The following is a 14,077-nucleotide window of genomic DNA, read 5'->3' as shown; positions in this document are numbered from 1 at the left end:
TTTTGCACTGACATGCTTGGAAGTATGTATATCATAAAAAATAGTTGAGGTGTCTCAGTGAGAGTTGGTAAGTATCGAGTGTCTTATCACACCCATGTCATCATAAGCACAATAGTTTGAGGTCTAGTTCAACACATATAGGTAACGGCCCCAAAGTCTCGATGTTTCGACTATAGGAGAACACTTAGACATGCTCGATTTTCGCATATATTATGACTCACCTCTGATCATGTGGAAATTTTTTAAATTAAACTATGAAAAGTATTTTATTATGATGCTTGGCAGAGACGAGAAACAGAAAATGAAGAGATTTGGAGGGATTGATTTTTCATGGGCCCACCAAAATCTATTCCTTCCAATTTGGATGGATTTGGAATGATGGAAACAAAAAATTTGAACAAATTACACATATAACCTTTATTTGTATAACTATAATATACATATAATGGTAATATAGTAATTTTAGTACAAAAAAACACCAAGCATTCTTCTCTGTCTTTTATTTATACCAAACAATAAATAGATGAATTATAATCTTTACTCACATTATATCGATCAACTTTTTTTTTTAACAATTTATAATCTATCATTTTTTTTTTCTCTTCTATCGTACTTAATCCATTCACCCCTTCTTCCGCCCTTTATCAAACAAATCATCAAATTTACAGTAGCAAAATGGTCATAATCTCGATTAATTTTATTCATTTTATGTACAAATCTTTATGATCATCAAATTAAAATAAATAAAAATTGTGACTATATTACAATTATAATGTTTAACATGTTATTATATAGCATATAGTGCTCGCATATGCAAATGCAAAAAAAAAAAAAAAAATCGTACAATTTAAGAAAGAGATAATAATTTGTTATTAATATATTAAAACTTAAATACTGAAATAAAACTAAAAATTTAAAATTATACGATTGTTTATAATTTTTTTAAAACAAATCTTATAATTGGTAAAGACGTACGTCAAGAAAAGGCCACAAGATGCTTTGGGATAGGGTCATTAGCATTATTATGAGTCTGCTCTACCGACTCAGGTTTGTGAAAGTTGTCATTTCTCCATCGGATAGCGAAATATTAAAAAGAAAATGGCAAATACATTCGGGTGTCATTATGACGTGAAATATTCAATTTGGATAGTTACAAAATAGAGAAATTTTTTTTTCATATTTCGGCCTAATCATAGTTTCCTGTTAAGAGATTTGTAAACAACTAACCTACTTATATAGGAGACTTTTAAATTATAGCCTAACTATCTATTTATTTAGGAAAATATCTCATATTTCTCATACTTCCAAAATTGCCATTGGTTTCATAAAACTTTGTTCTTATTTGTTTGTTAATTCTAAATTTTTTTCAGTTATTCATCATCGAATTTGAATCATGGAATCGTTTGCTAAATTGGAGACATGTATTTTTCTTTTTCGAATGGTAAATAATATTTACTATCGAATGACCGGACTGTAAATATTATTTACCATTAAAATTATCAAGCGATTTGCAACCAGGATATTCGACGACTCATTCGGAATAGATGTTCTTCTATTGTTCTTATATTATCTGTTTGTCTAGGTTAGTCATTTAATCATTCTTAGTTTATGTTTGTCTAGTGTAGATGTTTAGGTTCTTTGGTTTCATAAAACTTCGTTCTTATTTTTTTGTTAATTCCAAATTTTTTCCAGTTATTCATCATCGGATGTGAATCATGGAATCGTTCGCCAAATTGGAGACAAGTATTTTGCTTTTTCGAATGGTAAATAATATTTACTATCGAATGGCCGGACTGTAAATATTATTTACAATTAAAGTTTCAGAGTTTCGGTTATGGTGTTCTATGGGTTAATCAAATTGAAAATCATATTTACCATATTTTATAGTTAATCTAACAAAGAATTGATCGGAGATACAGGCTAGGGTTTCGATTACGGTGTTCTATGGGTTAATAGAATTGGAAATAATATTTACTTACCATTTTTTTCCAAATATGAGAACGGAGACGTCTTCGTCGGATTCGGAAGTGGCAAAATCAGAAAATTGGTGGCGGAAAATGAGGTCGGAGGTAATATCGGATGATTGAAGTATTCGAAATCGATGGAGAATTTGGAGACAATATCGGAGGATTGAAGGATTCGGAGTCGGAGGCAAAAATTTTGGTGTGTATTTGATGAGGGGTAAGATATGAATATAATATTGTTTGGTAGTGGATTGAGCTAATTACCTAATTTAAGTGATAGTTGGGCTATAATTTTAAAGAAGATAGCTAATTGGGCTAAATACCTAGTCGGCCCATATTTTAATATTATTATAGCTTAGTACTAATAATGTCTTTAATATATTTGTAATTACTTTTTTATACCATTACTGTTTGATTCCTAGTATTTTTTTTTAAAATTTATTTGGCGATGAACGAACGATGACAAGCATATAGCGCACTTTGCGTCCAACCTCGGGATTCCCAGCAGCTTCGATGATGTGTACACCACCATCGAAAACATCTTCAACATTTTCTTCTTCACCCTGAGGCTGCCACAAGTTTAATTAAATCTCTAGCTTCAAAGAGTATGGCGTGACATCGATTCTCAACCTCCAGTTCAGAGAGAGAGAGAGAGTGAGTTTAAAAATATTAAAAATTAATTAAATTTGGAAAATTCACCATACTTCGACACGTATTTTGTCATCCAATTAAGTGTAACCGGTGTAACGGTGGAATAAAATTGTGATATTGAGTACTTTGTCGACAACTTTTGAAACTTGAAAATTTAAGTGCAACAATTCGAAAATATTGAGTTTTTATGCCGTCATTTTCTCTCTTTTTTATTTTATTGGTTTTTGTTCAACTTTTCTTCTTTTTTGAAAGTTCATATTTTAAATGAGCATTAGCTAGAAAACCATATTCTAAATATTTTATTTTTTTCAAGTGAAAACCCATTAAGCGTTTTTAAAATAATAGAAAGTCAGCGGCTAGTTTTTTGCGATGTCGACTCAAATCTAATGAAGTCCAATTTGGACGGCAGTGGAATTGGGCGGTTTGGCCATGATAATATGGTATCTGCATTATAGTGTACACCTACATCATCCTTTTAACTACCGCCACAACCTATCCTTTGTCTTTTATACTTATTAAACTGATTCCTTCTCACATGTTCAAGCAAAGGCTTCAACACTAATATAAGCTTGGTAGCTATAATTGTGATTTAATCATGCACTTTACTTGTACATATCCGATGTAGCTTTGTTTTAATACATGGGCACTTTGGTATTTTTCTAATTTTTTTACATTGTATTGTGATAGGTTCAAAATGTCGTCGTCGACGCCGTTTCGAACCTTCCGATTTACGAAAAATTGACACGTCGACGAAAAATAGAACGGAAAAAACGACGGCATAATATGTTATATTATATATATATATATATATATATATATATATATATATATGTCTCTTTTAATTTCTTAAACTTGAGATTTATGTTAATTATATTTTTTAATCTTCAATACCAAATTGTTTTTGCACCAATATAATATCAAATACTCTTGTTAATTTCAATCTCAACGTATTTATACCTAATACATATATAATTGTATAAATGTGTATATACATATGCCGGACCGGCCCTGACCTAAGGCGGGTTATAAGGCCTGTGTCTTGGGCCCCCAAAAAAATTATTTGACACTTTTTGTTTATTTTTAAGAAAATTTATATTTTTTTATTTTAAAAATTTACACTTTAGGCCTATTTTCTAAATTTTTTTTTCATTTTTTACCCTGAAAATTTAAATTTTTATTAGTATATAAAACCCCAAAATATTGAATCGCCTAGAGTCCCCCGTGAGTTTGGGCCGGCCCTGTACATATGTATATATATGCATAATTTATATGTGACATATTTTCTTTTAACTTAATTCATAATTTTTATAAATTTATTATTTCTTTTTTATATTGATTTTATATTAAAATTCTAGATTTACTTAACTTATATTAAAACTGTATAGAACATAATAAGTTTGCAACTTGGTCTAGTGGTAAGCACTTGGCGTCCAAAGTGTAGGACTTGAGTTTGAATCTCAAGTACACCAAATACTCTCTAATTTTTAGCAAAACGACGAAAAATATGCTATTCATCGGCGGCTCCGACAGTCACTGCCGAATTCCGACGAAAATTGCCGGCATTTAGAACCTTATTATAAAAGCTATATTTTACTAATGATCTTAGCCACAGTTTTAAACAAAATTGATGTGCAAACGACGTTCCCGATGAGATAATTATTTTGACCCTGATGATGATTCATCTTCGATGCGTGATATATATATATATATATATATATATATATATATATATATTTGTATTAACCATGATTACTCGATACATTGGACGAGTAAAAAAATGGAATACAGAAAAATAAACAAATAGACTTTTGTTTAATTTTAAAAGTCATCTATATTTTCTTTATTTAAGAATAATTAAATATATATAATTTTAATGCACATTTAAATACCTATGAAGAAATTGTCGGATCGAAAGCTTCATAAATATCTATAAAGTATATATATAAACAACCGTTTTCAAATGGTGAATATAAATATAAGAAATATTGGATCACGATTTCGGAGGCAAAACAAAATGGTCCATATAAGACTAAGTTATAAGTTGTATAAAACGCATGATATGATAAGAGAATATAGAAGAGACCGAACAAGACGAACCAAAGTCTAGTTTCCCAAGCTTCCTCTCCGCTTTCTTTTCTTTTCTTTTCTCTCTCTCATCAAGTATTCAAAACTCTCGCTCTTTTTCTTTCTCTGCTAAATATATATTTTAGAAATGAGCACTTTATAATATTTCTGATCCAGAGAGAGAGAGAGAGTTGAGAGGGGAGAGAGAAAAGACACGTGGCGATCTGTGAGGCTTTGGAGTCATAGGCGGTCGATTCTTTACTCGCCACGCCATTGTTATCACGGGCACAAAAAGCTTCGAAGTTCGTTACAATCGCCGAATCAGGAGAGGCGAAGATTGAGAAAGATACACAATCTGTTTGGTTCAATTGAAAGGCTTTTGAAGAGATTTCGCGTTCTCTGAATCGTGGAGTGTTTGGATTCGATCTCGCCGATTCGAAGCGAGATTCTGCGTTCGTCTCAATTGATCAACCATGGTGAGCGGACATTTGTTTCACTCTAGAAAGAATTCATGGCCTCCAGAGGAGTATCTCAGTAAGACAGCCTTACAATTGGTAATCTCTCTCTCTCTCTCAATTTCTGTTGCGTTAGCCCTGTTTGGTTACCGAGAAAATTGTGAGAAGTGAAGAAGAAGAAAAACAAACAGTACGGAAACTTTGCGTAGAATTGGAACTTTTGTTGATTGACGGTTTCCAAATTTCTACGCTTTGAGAGGTTTGATTTAATCCTTGCTGGCAAATATTCTCAGTTATTGGCTTATCAGGCATCTAAACTGTATTTGAGTGTTCTTAATTTTATTGTTAGATCAATTCGCCGGTGTCAATCAGTTGTTTGGTAGAACTCGTTCGATTACTTCTTTTGTTTTAGTTTTGTTTTGTTTTACACAAAATGTGAAGCCAAAAGGTACAAGCTTTACTTGCTTGTTAAGATAAATTGCGGGCATAAGAAGCAAAGCAGTTTTGTTGATGAGTTGTTGGGTTCAATGTATCTTAAATAAATACTGGGTTATGTATTAGTGGCTATACTTTTTTATTTTTTATTTTTTTATTTTTTTTTTAATCTATCAAGCCTAATTTATATTATGTTTTGAAATTATGCAGCTTGATTACGATAGTGCTGCTCCACCGGGACAGGCTTGGAGGAGAAAGTTAAACAGCCATGCAAATCTTCTTACAGAATTTAAGATCACATTTTCAGAAGCAATAAAGATGGTAAGTGATTTGTTTAAAAATTTGTCTTATGTTGTTGGCTTTGCTTTTCAGTATTTAGCCTTTTTTTTCTTACTTGTAATCTAATATTTTGTGGAAGCTGATGTATAGGTTCGATTAGGGATACGGTTATGGTCATATGTTAGAGAAGAAGCCTCACATGGAAGGGTAATTTTTTTTTTCCTTGACTTCTGAGAATCATGTGAATATTATTTACAGATGTGTGTAATTCAGTAATATATCATTTTGTGTATTCGCAGAAAGCGCCGATCGATCCTTTCACCCGGGAAAGTTGCAAGCCATCCGCGTCTCAAGGGGTTCCTCTTGGTGGCATGGGGTATTTTTGTTACTCTGTTTCTTGTTTGAATTACTATTTTACTTTCTGGAGTTAATTTCTCATTCAAGAGTCTAACGAGATGTGTTACCTATGTATGTTACAGGAGTGGAAGCATATCTCGTGGTTTTAGAGGCGAATTCAGGCAATGGCAAATCGTTCCCGGAGCGCGAGAAGGCTCACCTGTAATGGCAAATCAATTTTCGGTAAAGTCCTTCTCTTTGCCTATAATGTGTTACCTCGTCTGTCTTGCAGTAGAAGAGTTAAAACATATGGTCAATATTAAGCAGGTTATTTTTTTGTGAGTTAGGCTTGTACAACCTACTATTTACATATCTAGTGTAAATTTTTGGACTGTTGGATTGTTTCTTGTGAACTTTGGTAATTTCCTCAAGTTGTAAGTTTGTAAAAGATTGTTAGTCCATTGGCATTATAATAAATTGTACACATGTATTTTTTTTGTCTAACTACTAGTTGCTGCTCTACAGATTTTTATATCAAGAGATGGAGCACATAAAAATTATGCTTCAGTTTTGGCCCCCGGTCAACACGAAGGATTGGGGTAAGTGATCATGATGTAAAAAAAAAAAGCATAGCTCATATACCACGTTTTTATATTTCTTGTAAAACGGTTTTTTTGTACTTCTACAGGAGAGCTAGTGATCATGGTATCTCATCGTGGGGCTGGAATCTTACTGGTCAACGGTCCACATACCATGCTCTATTTCCAAGGGCGTGGACTATTTATGACGGTATAAGTTTGGGGTGTATTACACATTTTGACCTTTTTATTTTATTTAAAATTATAATAACAGAAAAAAACACAAAAGTGTGATCGAACTTGCCCAGAAGTTTTCGATAATTTTAATTATGGTGGTAACCTTTTAATTTTATCTTTCAGGTGAACCGGATCCTGAACTGAAAGTGTCGTGTAGGCAAATATCTCCATTCATACCACATAACTATAGAGATAGCAGTCTTCCTGCTGCTGTTTTTGTTTATACGGTATGTGTGATTATTGCATCGTAGAATGTAATTAAATCATGAATGAGAGTCTTGTAGAACTAGGGAGATATATTCAACAAGGAGTTTGTAGGTTGGTACTACACCCTGTAGTTTCCTTCTTCAAATTATGGCTCTTGTAGTGACAGTGATCTATATGAAACTATTTCATGCTCTTTTTTACTTCCTTGTAATAAGATGAATCTTTTTCATGTCCATGTCATGTATCAGACTTTGATACTTTTATCATTGGGTTCCTTCTGTCTTTTTTCAGTTAGTTAACACGGGAAAGGAACGGGCAAAAGTTAGCCTTCTCTTCACATGGGCTGTAAGTTTGTTACTCCTCGCAGCATAGTGTTTGATGACTGTGACAGTTATTTTATATTTGCTTTCCCTGAGTTTTACATTACTATTATTATATTTTCAGAACTCAATTGGAGGAGTCTCGCACTTGTCTGGTGATCATGTGAACGAACCGTTTAGGTTAGTGCATCCATTACTTTAAGACTATTTTCTCAATAAAAGACCTGAGTTTCTTTTAAAAAAAAATTATTTGAAGTGTTAAAAATGTCGAACATTCTGGATAATTACCTTCCCTTTCCTTTCTTTGGTAGGGGCGAAGATGGAGTCTCTGGCGTTCTTTTACATCACAAGCAAGTAATCAAACCTTATTAGCTGTACTTGATAGATGGTTTCATTTTTCTCTGGGTCAATTCAAATTATTCGTTACGGTTATCGTGGACACCATAGCCTTCCAGCAGAGAGAAAAAGGATGAAAAAAATAAATCAGATACTCTGTATCTGAACTAACCTCTCTCCATTGGTAGTTTAAACGCAACATATAAAGTTTATTTATTCTTTATAAAACTAGAGCAGCAAAGAGGAACTTTGATTATCTAAAAACCGGGGTGGAACAAGATTATAATATCTTTTATAAGTGAGTATTTTATTTTTACTTCTGCGTGACTCAAACCACTCTTCTCATTTGCGGAAGTGGAGATTCTTATTACTGAGCTATCGTATCTGGTCAACTGGATAATAATATTTAGAGAGTTTTTGTAATTCTTGTCTTACTTCTAGATTTCATTACTTGCATCATTTTTCGATGATATGATGATGATGATGATAGTAATTAAAATAGTAATTTTTTTTAGTTTATTTTATGATCTAGAATCTCCACCAATAAGTAGACTTGGCTATTTTATAACATTAGACTTTGTATGTCAACTATATTATTTCTATATTGCCTAATTCTTTCTATTTTCTTCTTGTTGCTATATCAACATCTTGAGACTGATTGTATATCACATGTTTTGCCTCGTTTTCTCTTCCTATTCATTTTCAAATATAACATTAACTTATTATTAAGGGCTGACGTGTTTGTTTAATTATACAAAGTATACAGTTCTTGTAATCCCGATTAAGTTTATAGTTTGTGATCTCAAATTGAAAATGTAACATTCCTTGGATGACGTCTGTGGTACAGGACTGCCAAAGGGAATCCCCCAGTTACTTTCTCGATAGCTGCTTGTGAAACACAAAATGTGAATGTAACAGTTTTACCATGTTTTGGGTTGTCAGAAGGAAATAAACCTACTGCAAAGGAAATGTGGAACATGATGGTTAAGGTAGTCAACTTTTTAATATTCAAGAATGCTTCCTTATTATCTGTGTTTTGGGTTGATATTTATGTGAGATTTGATCGTTTATTTCAGTAGTTTTAAATAAATTAGGTAATTAGCCGACTAAAACGTTTGGGATTGCTATATAGCCAACGTTTCGTTAATCTTAGGTAAATAGCCATAAAGATGATGTGGCATTCCTGGTTCCCTTATGAAGAAGAAGATCTGATTGTCATTAAATTAGAATAAATGTTGTGGGTAGCTTTATGGTTTTGTAAAAGTGAAGATTTTGGTTATCATTTATGGTTATTTGTCGTAATCAGTTAGCTTCTCGTCCTGGTTATATAACTTTTCAATAACTAAGATAATTTATTTCTTAAAGAAGGTAGAATTATACGGATCTAATGATGGTTTGCTCATGCATTTCCATTTTTAGGATGGACAATTTTCTCAGGAGAACTTCAATTCTGGACCTTCCATGCCTTCATCAGCGGGTGAGGCACTCTGTGCAGCTGTTTCTGCATCGGCGTGGGTCGAACCTCATGGGAAGTGCACAATTGCATTTAGTCTAGCATGGTCGTCTCCCAAAATAAAATTTTGCAAGGGAAGTTCATACCATAGGTAAACCTTTTAGTATCTATTTGTTCTGTTGCTTTTATATAAGGAGGAGAAAGTTGACAAAACAATTATTATTTGTTTAAGACTTTAGAACTACCTGAAGAGAGGAAGTACAGTAGTTGATTAGAAAAGCTACTGTGAATACTATTTGGTATCGTTTAGGATTTGAAGCTATATAAAGCTTAGCTTTGCACTGTGTAATGTGTCAAATTTGTTGTGTTGTTGCAGGAGGTACACAAAGTTCTATGGTACTTCTGAAATGGCAGCTAAAGAGTTGGCTCGTGATGCGTTAAAAAGTATGCGTCACTGTTTAGTAATTCGCATCATATTGAACCATAGATGTTTTCTAAAGCCTATATAGTTGTCTCGGCATCATCCCAATCTATGATTTTTTAAAAGTTTTATTTTTATTTTTTATTTTTTTTATGAATGATGTCAGACTACAAACGGTGGGAAGAAGAGATTGAGAAGTGGCAAAATCCCATACTTAATGATGCTAGGCTGCCAGAATGGTAAGTAGTGAGCATGTTATTGTTAATGTTTCACTAATTTGGTGAGGTCGTGCTATACATAGGCTTCATTTTGTATAAAACTTAAAGCTGAGAATTTTCTTTGTACTTTTATAATTTTGAGTGACTTTTAAAGTTCCAATGGCATTATCATCCAACCTACTGAGAGAAACTTGTTCTGATAATCCTTGATGTTGGTCTAAAAAGTAGAATATATGTCCTTCGATTTTATTGCCTTTGGTTGAAGAACTATCCATTTAAGGATTTCTTTTTTCAAAGAAACTGTCATGTTAGACAGGAACACACTAGTTCTAGGCTTCTATAAATTCTATTATATAAGCACACAAGATTTAGAATTTGATAACACTTGCTATGCTACTGCGAGATCCACTCGGGTGGGGTCCAAGCATAACTTCTCATTTATTGAAATTGTGTCAGTAAGTTAAGATTCGGAATAAGACAAGATCTGCCATGGTAGAGGATCTATCAGAATTGGTGTCTGATATGGATTTTGGTCACTGCAGGTACAAGTTCACATTGTTCAACGAGCTCTACTTTTTGGTTGCTGGGGGTACAGTTTGGATTGGTACTCAGTTACAACCTTCACTGCAAATATAGTTCTCGTAATTTTTCAACAACTTATATTTTCCTTAACTGTAAGAACTCTGCAATTTTTTTGGCAGATTCTTCAATATCAACCGGGAGCAAGAAAACTAATCTCCAGCACTTAGCCAATGGTGAACGAGCAGACATGACGGTGACCAACACGAGGCATATCGATAACAAGCCTTCGTCGACAAGCAGCTGTTATAGTACTGCTGCTAATTTCGGTTTCGAAGCCAATAGTATAGAGAAAAATGCATGCATTGACGATGAGGACAACGTGGGAAGGTTTCTCTACCTGGAAGGAGTCGAGTACATCATGTGGTGCACATACGATGTTCACTTCTACGCTTCGTACGCCCTTCTCGAGCTGTTTCCGAAAATCGAACTCAGCATCCAGAGGGATTTCGCAAAAGCTATCTTGTCCGAGGACGGACGGAAGGTAAAGTTTCTTGCCGAGGGAAACTGGGGAATCCGAAAGGCCAGAGGAGCCGTACCTCACGATTTGGGAACACACGACCCGTGGAACGAAATGAACGCGTATAACATCCACGACACGAGCAAATGGAAGGACCTGAACCCGAAATTCGTGCTTCAAGTCTACAGAGACTTTGCCGCGACGGGCGATATGGCTTTCGGGGTCGACGTGTGGCCTTCTGTAAGAGCGGCGATGGAGTACATGGAGCAGTTTGACAGGGACAACGACGGTCTGATCGAGAACGACGGCTTTCCCGATCAAACCTACGACGCTTGGACCGTCCACGGCGTGAGTGCTTACTGTGGCTGCCTATGGCTCGCCGCTCTCCAAGCTGCTGCGGCGATGGCGCTTCAACTGGGCGACAAAGATTTCGCCGAGTGGTGCAAAACCCGTTACCTGAAAGCGAAACCGGTGTTCGAAGAAAAGCTTTGGAACGGTTCTTATTTCAACTACGACAGTGGGTCGAGCAGTAACAGTCGGTCCATACAGGCGGACCAGCTGGCCGGGCAGTGGTACACGGCGTCCTCGGGATTGCCTTCGCTGTTCGACGAGTACAAAATTAAGAGCTCGCTACAGAAGATTTTCGACTTCAACGTGATGAAAGTGAGAGGAGGAAGAATGGGGGCGGTGAATGGAATGCACACCAATGGGAAAGTGGACGAGACGTGTATGCAGTCTCGCGAAATTTGGAGCGGCGTTACGTATGGCGTGGCAGCTACTATGATCCTTGCTGGCATGGAGGAACAAGCCTTCACTTCCGCTGAAGGGATTTTTACTGCCGGTTGGTCAGAAGAGGGTTACGGGTAAAGTCCTACAACCATCGCTTTTACCTTTTTTTTTGTTTTTTGTTTTACCTCACTCCACATCTAACATATTGTACTTGTGATTTGACAATCTGTTGGTTTGATTGGGAAACTAGGAAACAAAATTGTGTTTCAGAATTGAGAGGGAGAGATCTGATAGCCCAAGAGTAGATCTATGTAGTTAATGACAGCCACCATAAATTATGCGTATTGGTTTCGGTTGCAATGTCTATTTAGTCAATTAAATTTTTCTGGGTGGTTTGAGTGTTTAGAAAGGTATTACGACTTAAGATGTTAGAGAATTATAATAATAGATAGGTAACTGAGGGGTTAGTATAGAATATTTAGAAGTTAAACTGGCCTATAAATAAGATGGGTTAGTAAGGAAGATCGGCATGAAATGGGTATGAGAGAGTACAGATTGTCGAATGTCCTATATCTACCATTGTATTTCCTTATACAAATTATACCACAATGAATCAGAAAGATCAATTGAAGTGTAACTTTATGATTATTTTTGTCTAGGTTTATAGAGGAACATCTCTTTCCCATTGCTGATTATTTTGTCTAGATTGGGCGAGTCAGTTGCGGTTGATAGAAAGTAGTTTCTTTGAAATAATATTACCAAAAAAAAAAAAAAAATTATAGGCGTGGGACATAAATTGAATAAAATACCAGTACGTGTGACATGTTGATTCTCATTTTAGGGTTTTTATTTTATTTTATACAGGTATTGGTTTCAGACCCCAGAGGGATGGACAACGGACGGGCATTTCCGGTCGCTGATTTATATGAGGCCTCTCGCGATATGGGGTATGCAATGGGCTTTATCAATGCCAAAGGCAATCCTCGAGGCTCCAAAGATCAATGTTATGGACAGAATTCACTTGTCTCCCTCTAATTTGAAGAGCGTTCAACATCGGGAGAGCGGCGTCAAGAAGATCGCCACCAAGGCCAAGTGCCTTGGGAATTCCGTCTTCAATTGCGCGTGCTGATCATTAATTTTTTCAGAATTTTGTTAAGAAAATGTTACAATAATGATATATGCGCCTCATTATTATTGTTCTTCTAGTGATAACTGAGTTGACTTTGTGTTATTATATATAGAGTTCTTTCTTTATAGTCTCTTTGTCAGTTTTTGAAGAAAAAACAAACCTGTAACTATTCTTTCAAGTGAACATACATGTATGATTGATCTTACAAACACCTCAGCATTATTGAGGTTACTGGGTTATATTGGCTAAAGAAAGAAATCACGTATGTTGGTGAAGCCGTTTGAGATTTTATGAAGATGTATGATTCTCTTTCTTTCTTTCTTAGAAATCCCACATTGAAAATCTAACAAATCCCACATTGAAAATTGAAAGTGAATGAAAATTAATAACTAATGACTTTGAACTACTTCAACAAGTCTACGTGTAAGATATCCAACATCAGACATCTATATCTAACTCCATAACAAGAAATTTTCTCATTTTCAATTGGTTTTCAGATGGTTTAGAGATGGGGTATGCAATGACATTAGCAATACCAAAAGTAATCTTTAGAGGCTCTGAAAATCAATGTTACTTATCTCTCTCTTTAAGTCGAGAAGCGTTCAACAAGGCCAAGTGCCTTGAGAATTCTGTCTTAAATAGCGCGTGTTGATCGCTGACTCTTGAGAATTTTGTCTTCTTGTGATTTTACAAGCACCCCAATGTTCTTGAGGTGACTGGTTTATTTGATGGGTTATATCGGCTAAAGAAAGAAATCATGTATGTTGGTGAAGCGAATAAAAGTTGCCTTTGTTTTGACATTTTATGATGATATATTCTTCTCTCTCACTATTAGAAATCTCTCATTGAAATTGAAAATTGAAAGAGGCCACGCGTTACTCTTTTCATTGTCAATTGGTTTTGAGATGGAATCCCATGATAATTTCACACTCCTAATAGCAATTCATCAAGTTTCTCACCTTCAGGATTTCTTTCTGGCCCTTGATCTTATTTTTGTCAAATTTCATGCAAAGAATGATTTCATCCAAGCTAGTTTAGGATTAGTCAAAATAACCAGAAATCTTTTGGAAGTTAATACTTCTACGTCTTCCTTGTATCATTGGCCGTAATAAACTTTGCATATTAGCCAACATCAAGGGTGGAATTAAGGGTTAAGGGTGAATGGGTAAAGTTTTGTTTTCTTCGGTTAACCCAAGTTTGAGTGGTTTTGTTAACCACTCGGTTAA

General features: G+C 34.8%; 1 protein-coding gene across 1 annotated transcript; it reads left to right on the top strand.

Moving 5' to 3' along the window:
* Positions 1-4,606: 4,606 nt before the first annotated feature.
* Positions 4,607-13,090, top strand: LOC149393894 (Beta-glucosidase, GBA2 type family protein). Its single transcript, XM_089616655.1, has 18 exons — positions 4,607-5,233; positions 5,780-5,890; positions 5,999-6,055; positions 6,148-6,224; positions 6,328-6,427; positions 6,710-6,783; positions 6,873-6,973; positions 7,123-7,226; positions 7,498-7,551; positions 7,651-7,706; positions 7,838-7,876; positions 8,710-8,851; positions 9,282-9,466; positions 9,692-9,759; positions 9,903-9,975; positions 10,497-10,558; positions 10,656-11,856; positions 12,587-13,090. The coding sequence occupies exons 1-18, from the start codon at positions 5,153-5,155 to the stop codon at positions 12,849-12,851; spliced, it is 2,850 nt and encodes a 949-aa protein (XP_089472781.1). The 5' UTR covers positions 4,607-5,152; the 3' UTR covers positions 12,852-13,090.
* The last annotated feature ends 987 nt before the right edge of the window (positions 13,091-14,077 follow it).

The sequence above is a fragment of the Urtica dioica genome, chromosome 6 (genome assembly GCF_054948205.1).
Source record: "Urtica dioica subsp. dioica isolate 48M chromosome 6, U.dioica_male_clone48M_v1_H2, whole genome shotgun sequence".
Lineage (NCBI taxonomy): Eukaryota > Viridiplantae > Streptophyta > Magnoliopsida > Rosales > Urticaceae > Urtica > Urtica dioica.
The sequence above is the reverse complement of the archived record's forward strand: the minus strand, read 5'-3'. Positions and strand labels throughout refer to the sequence as shown.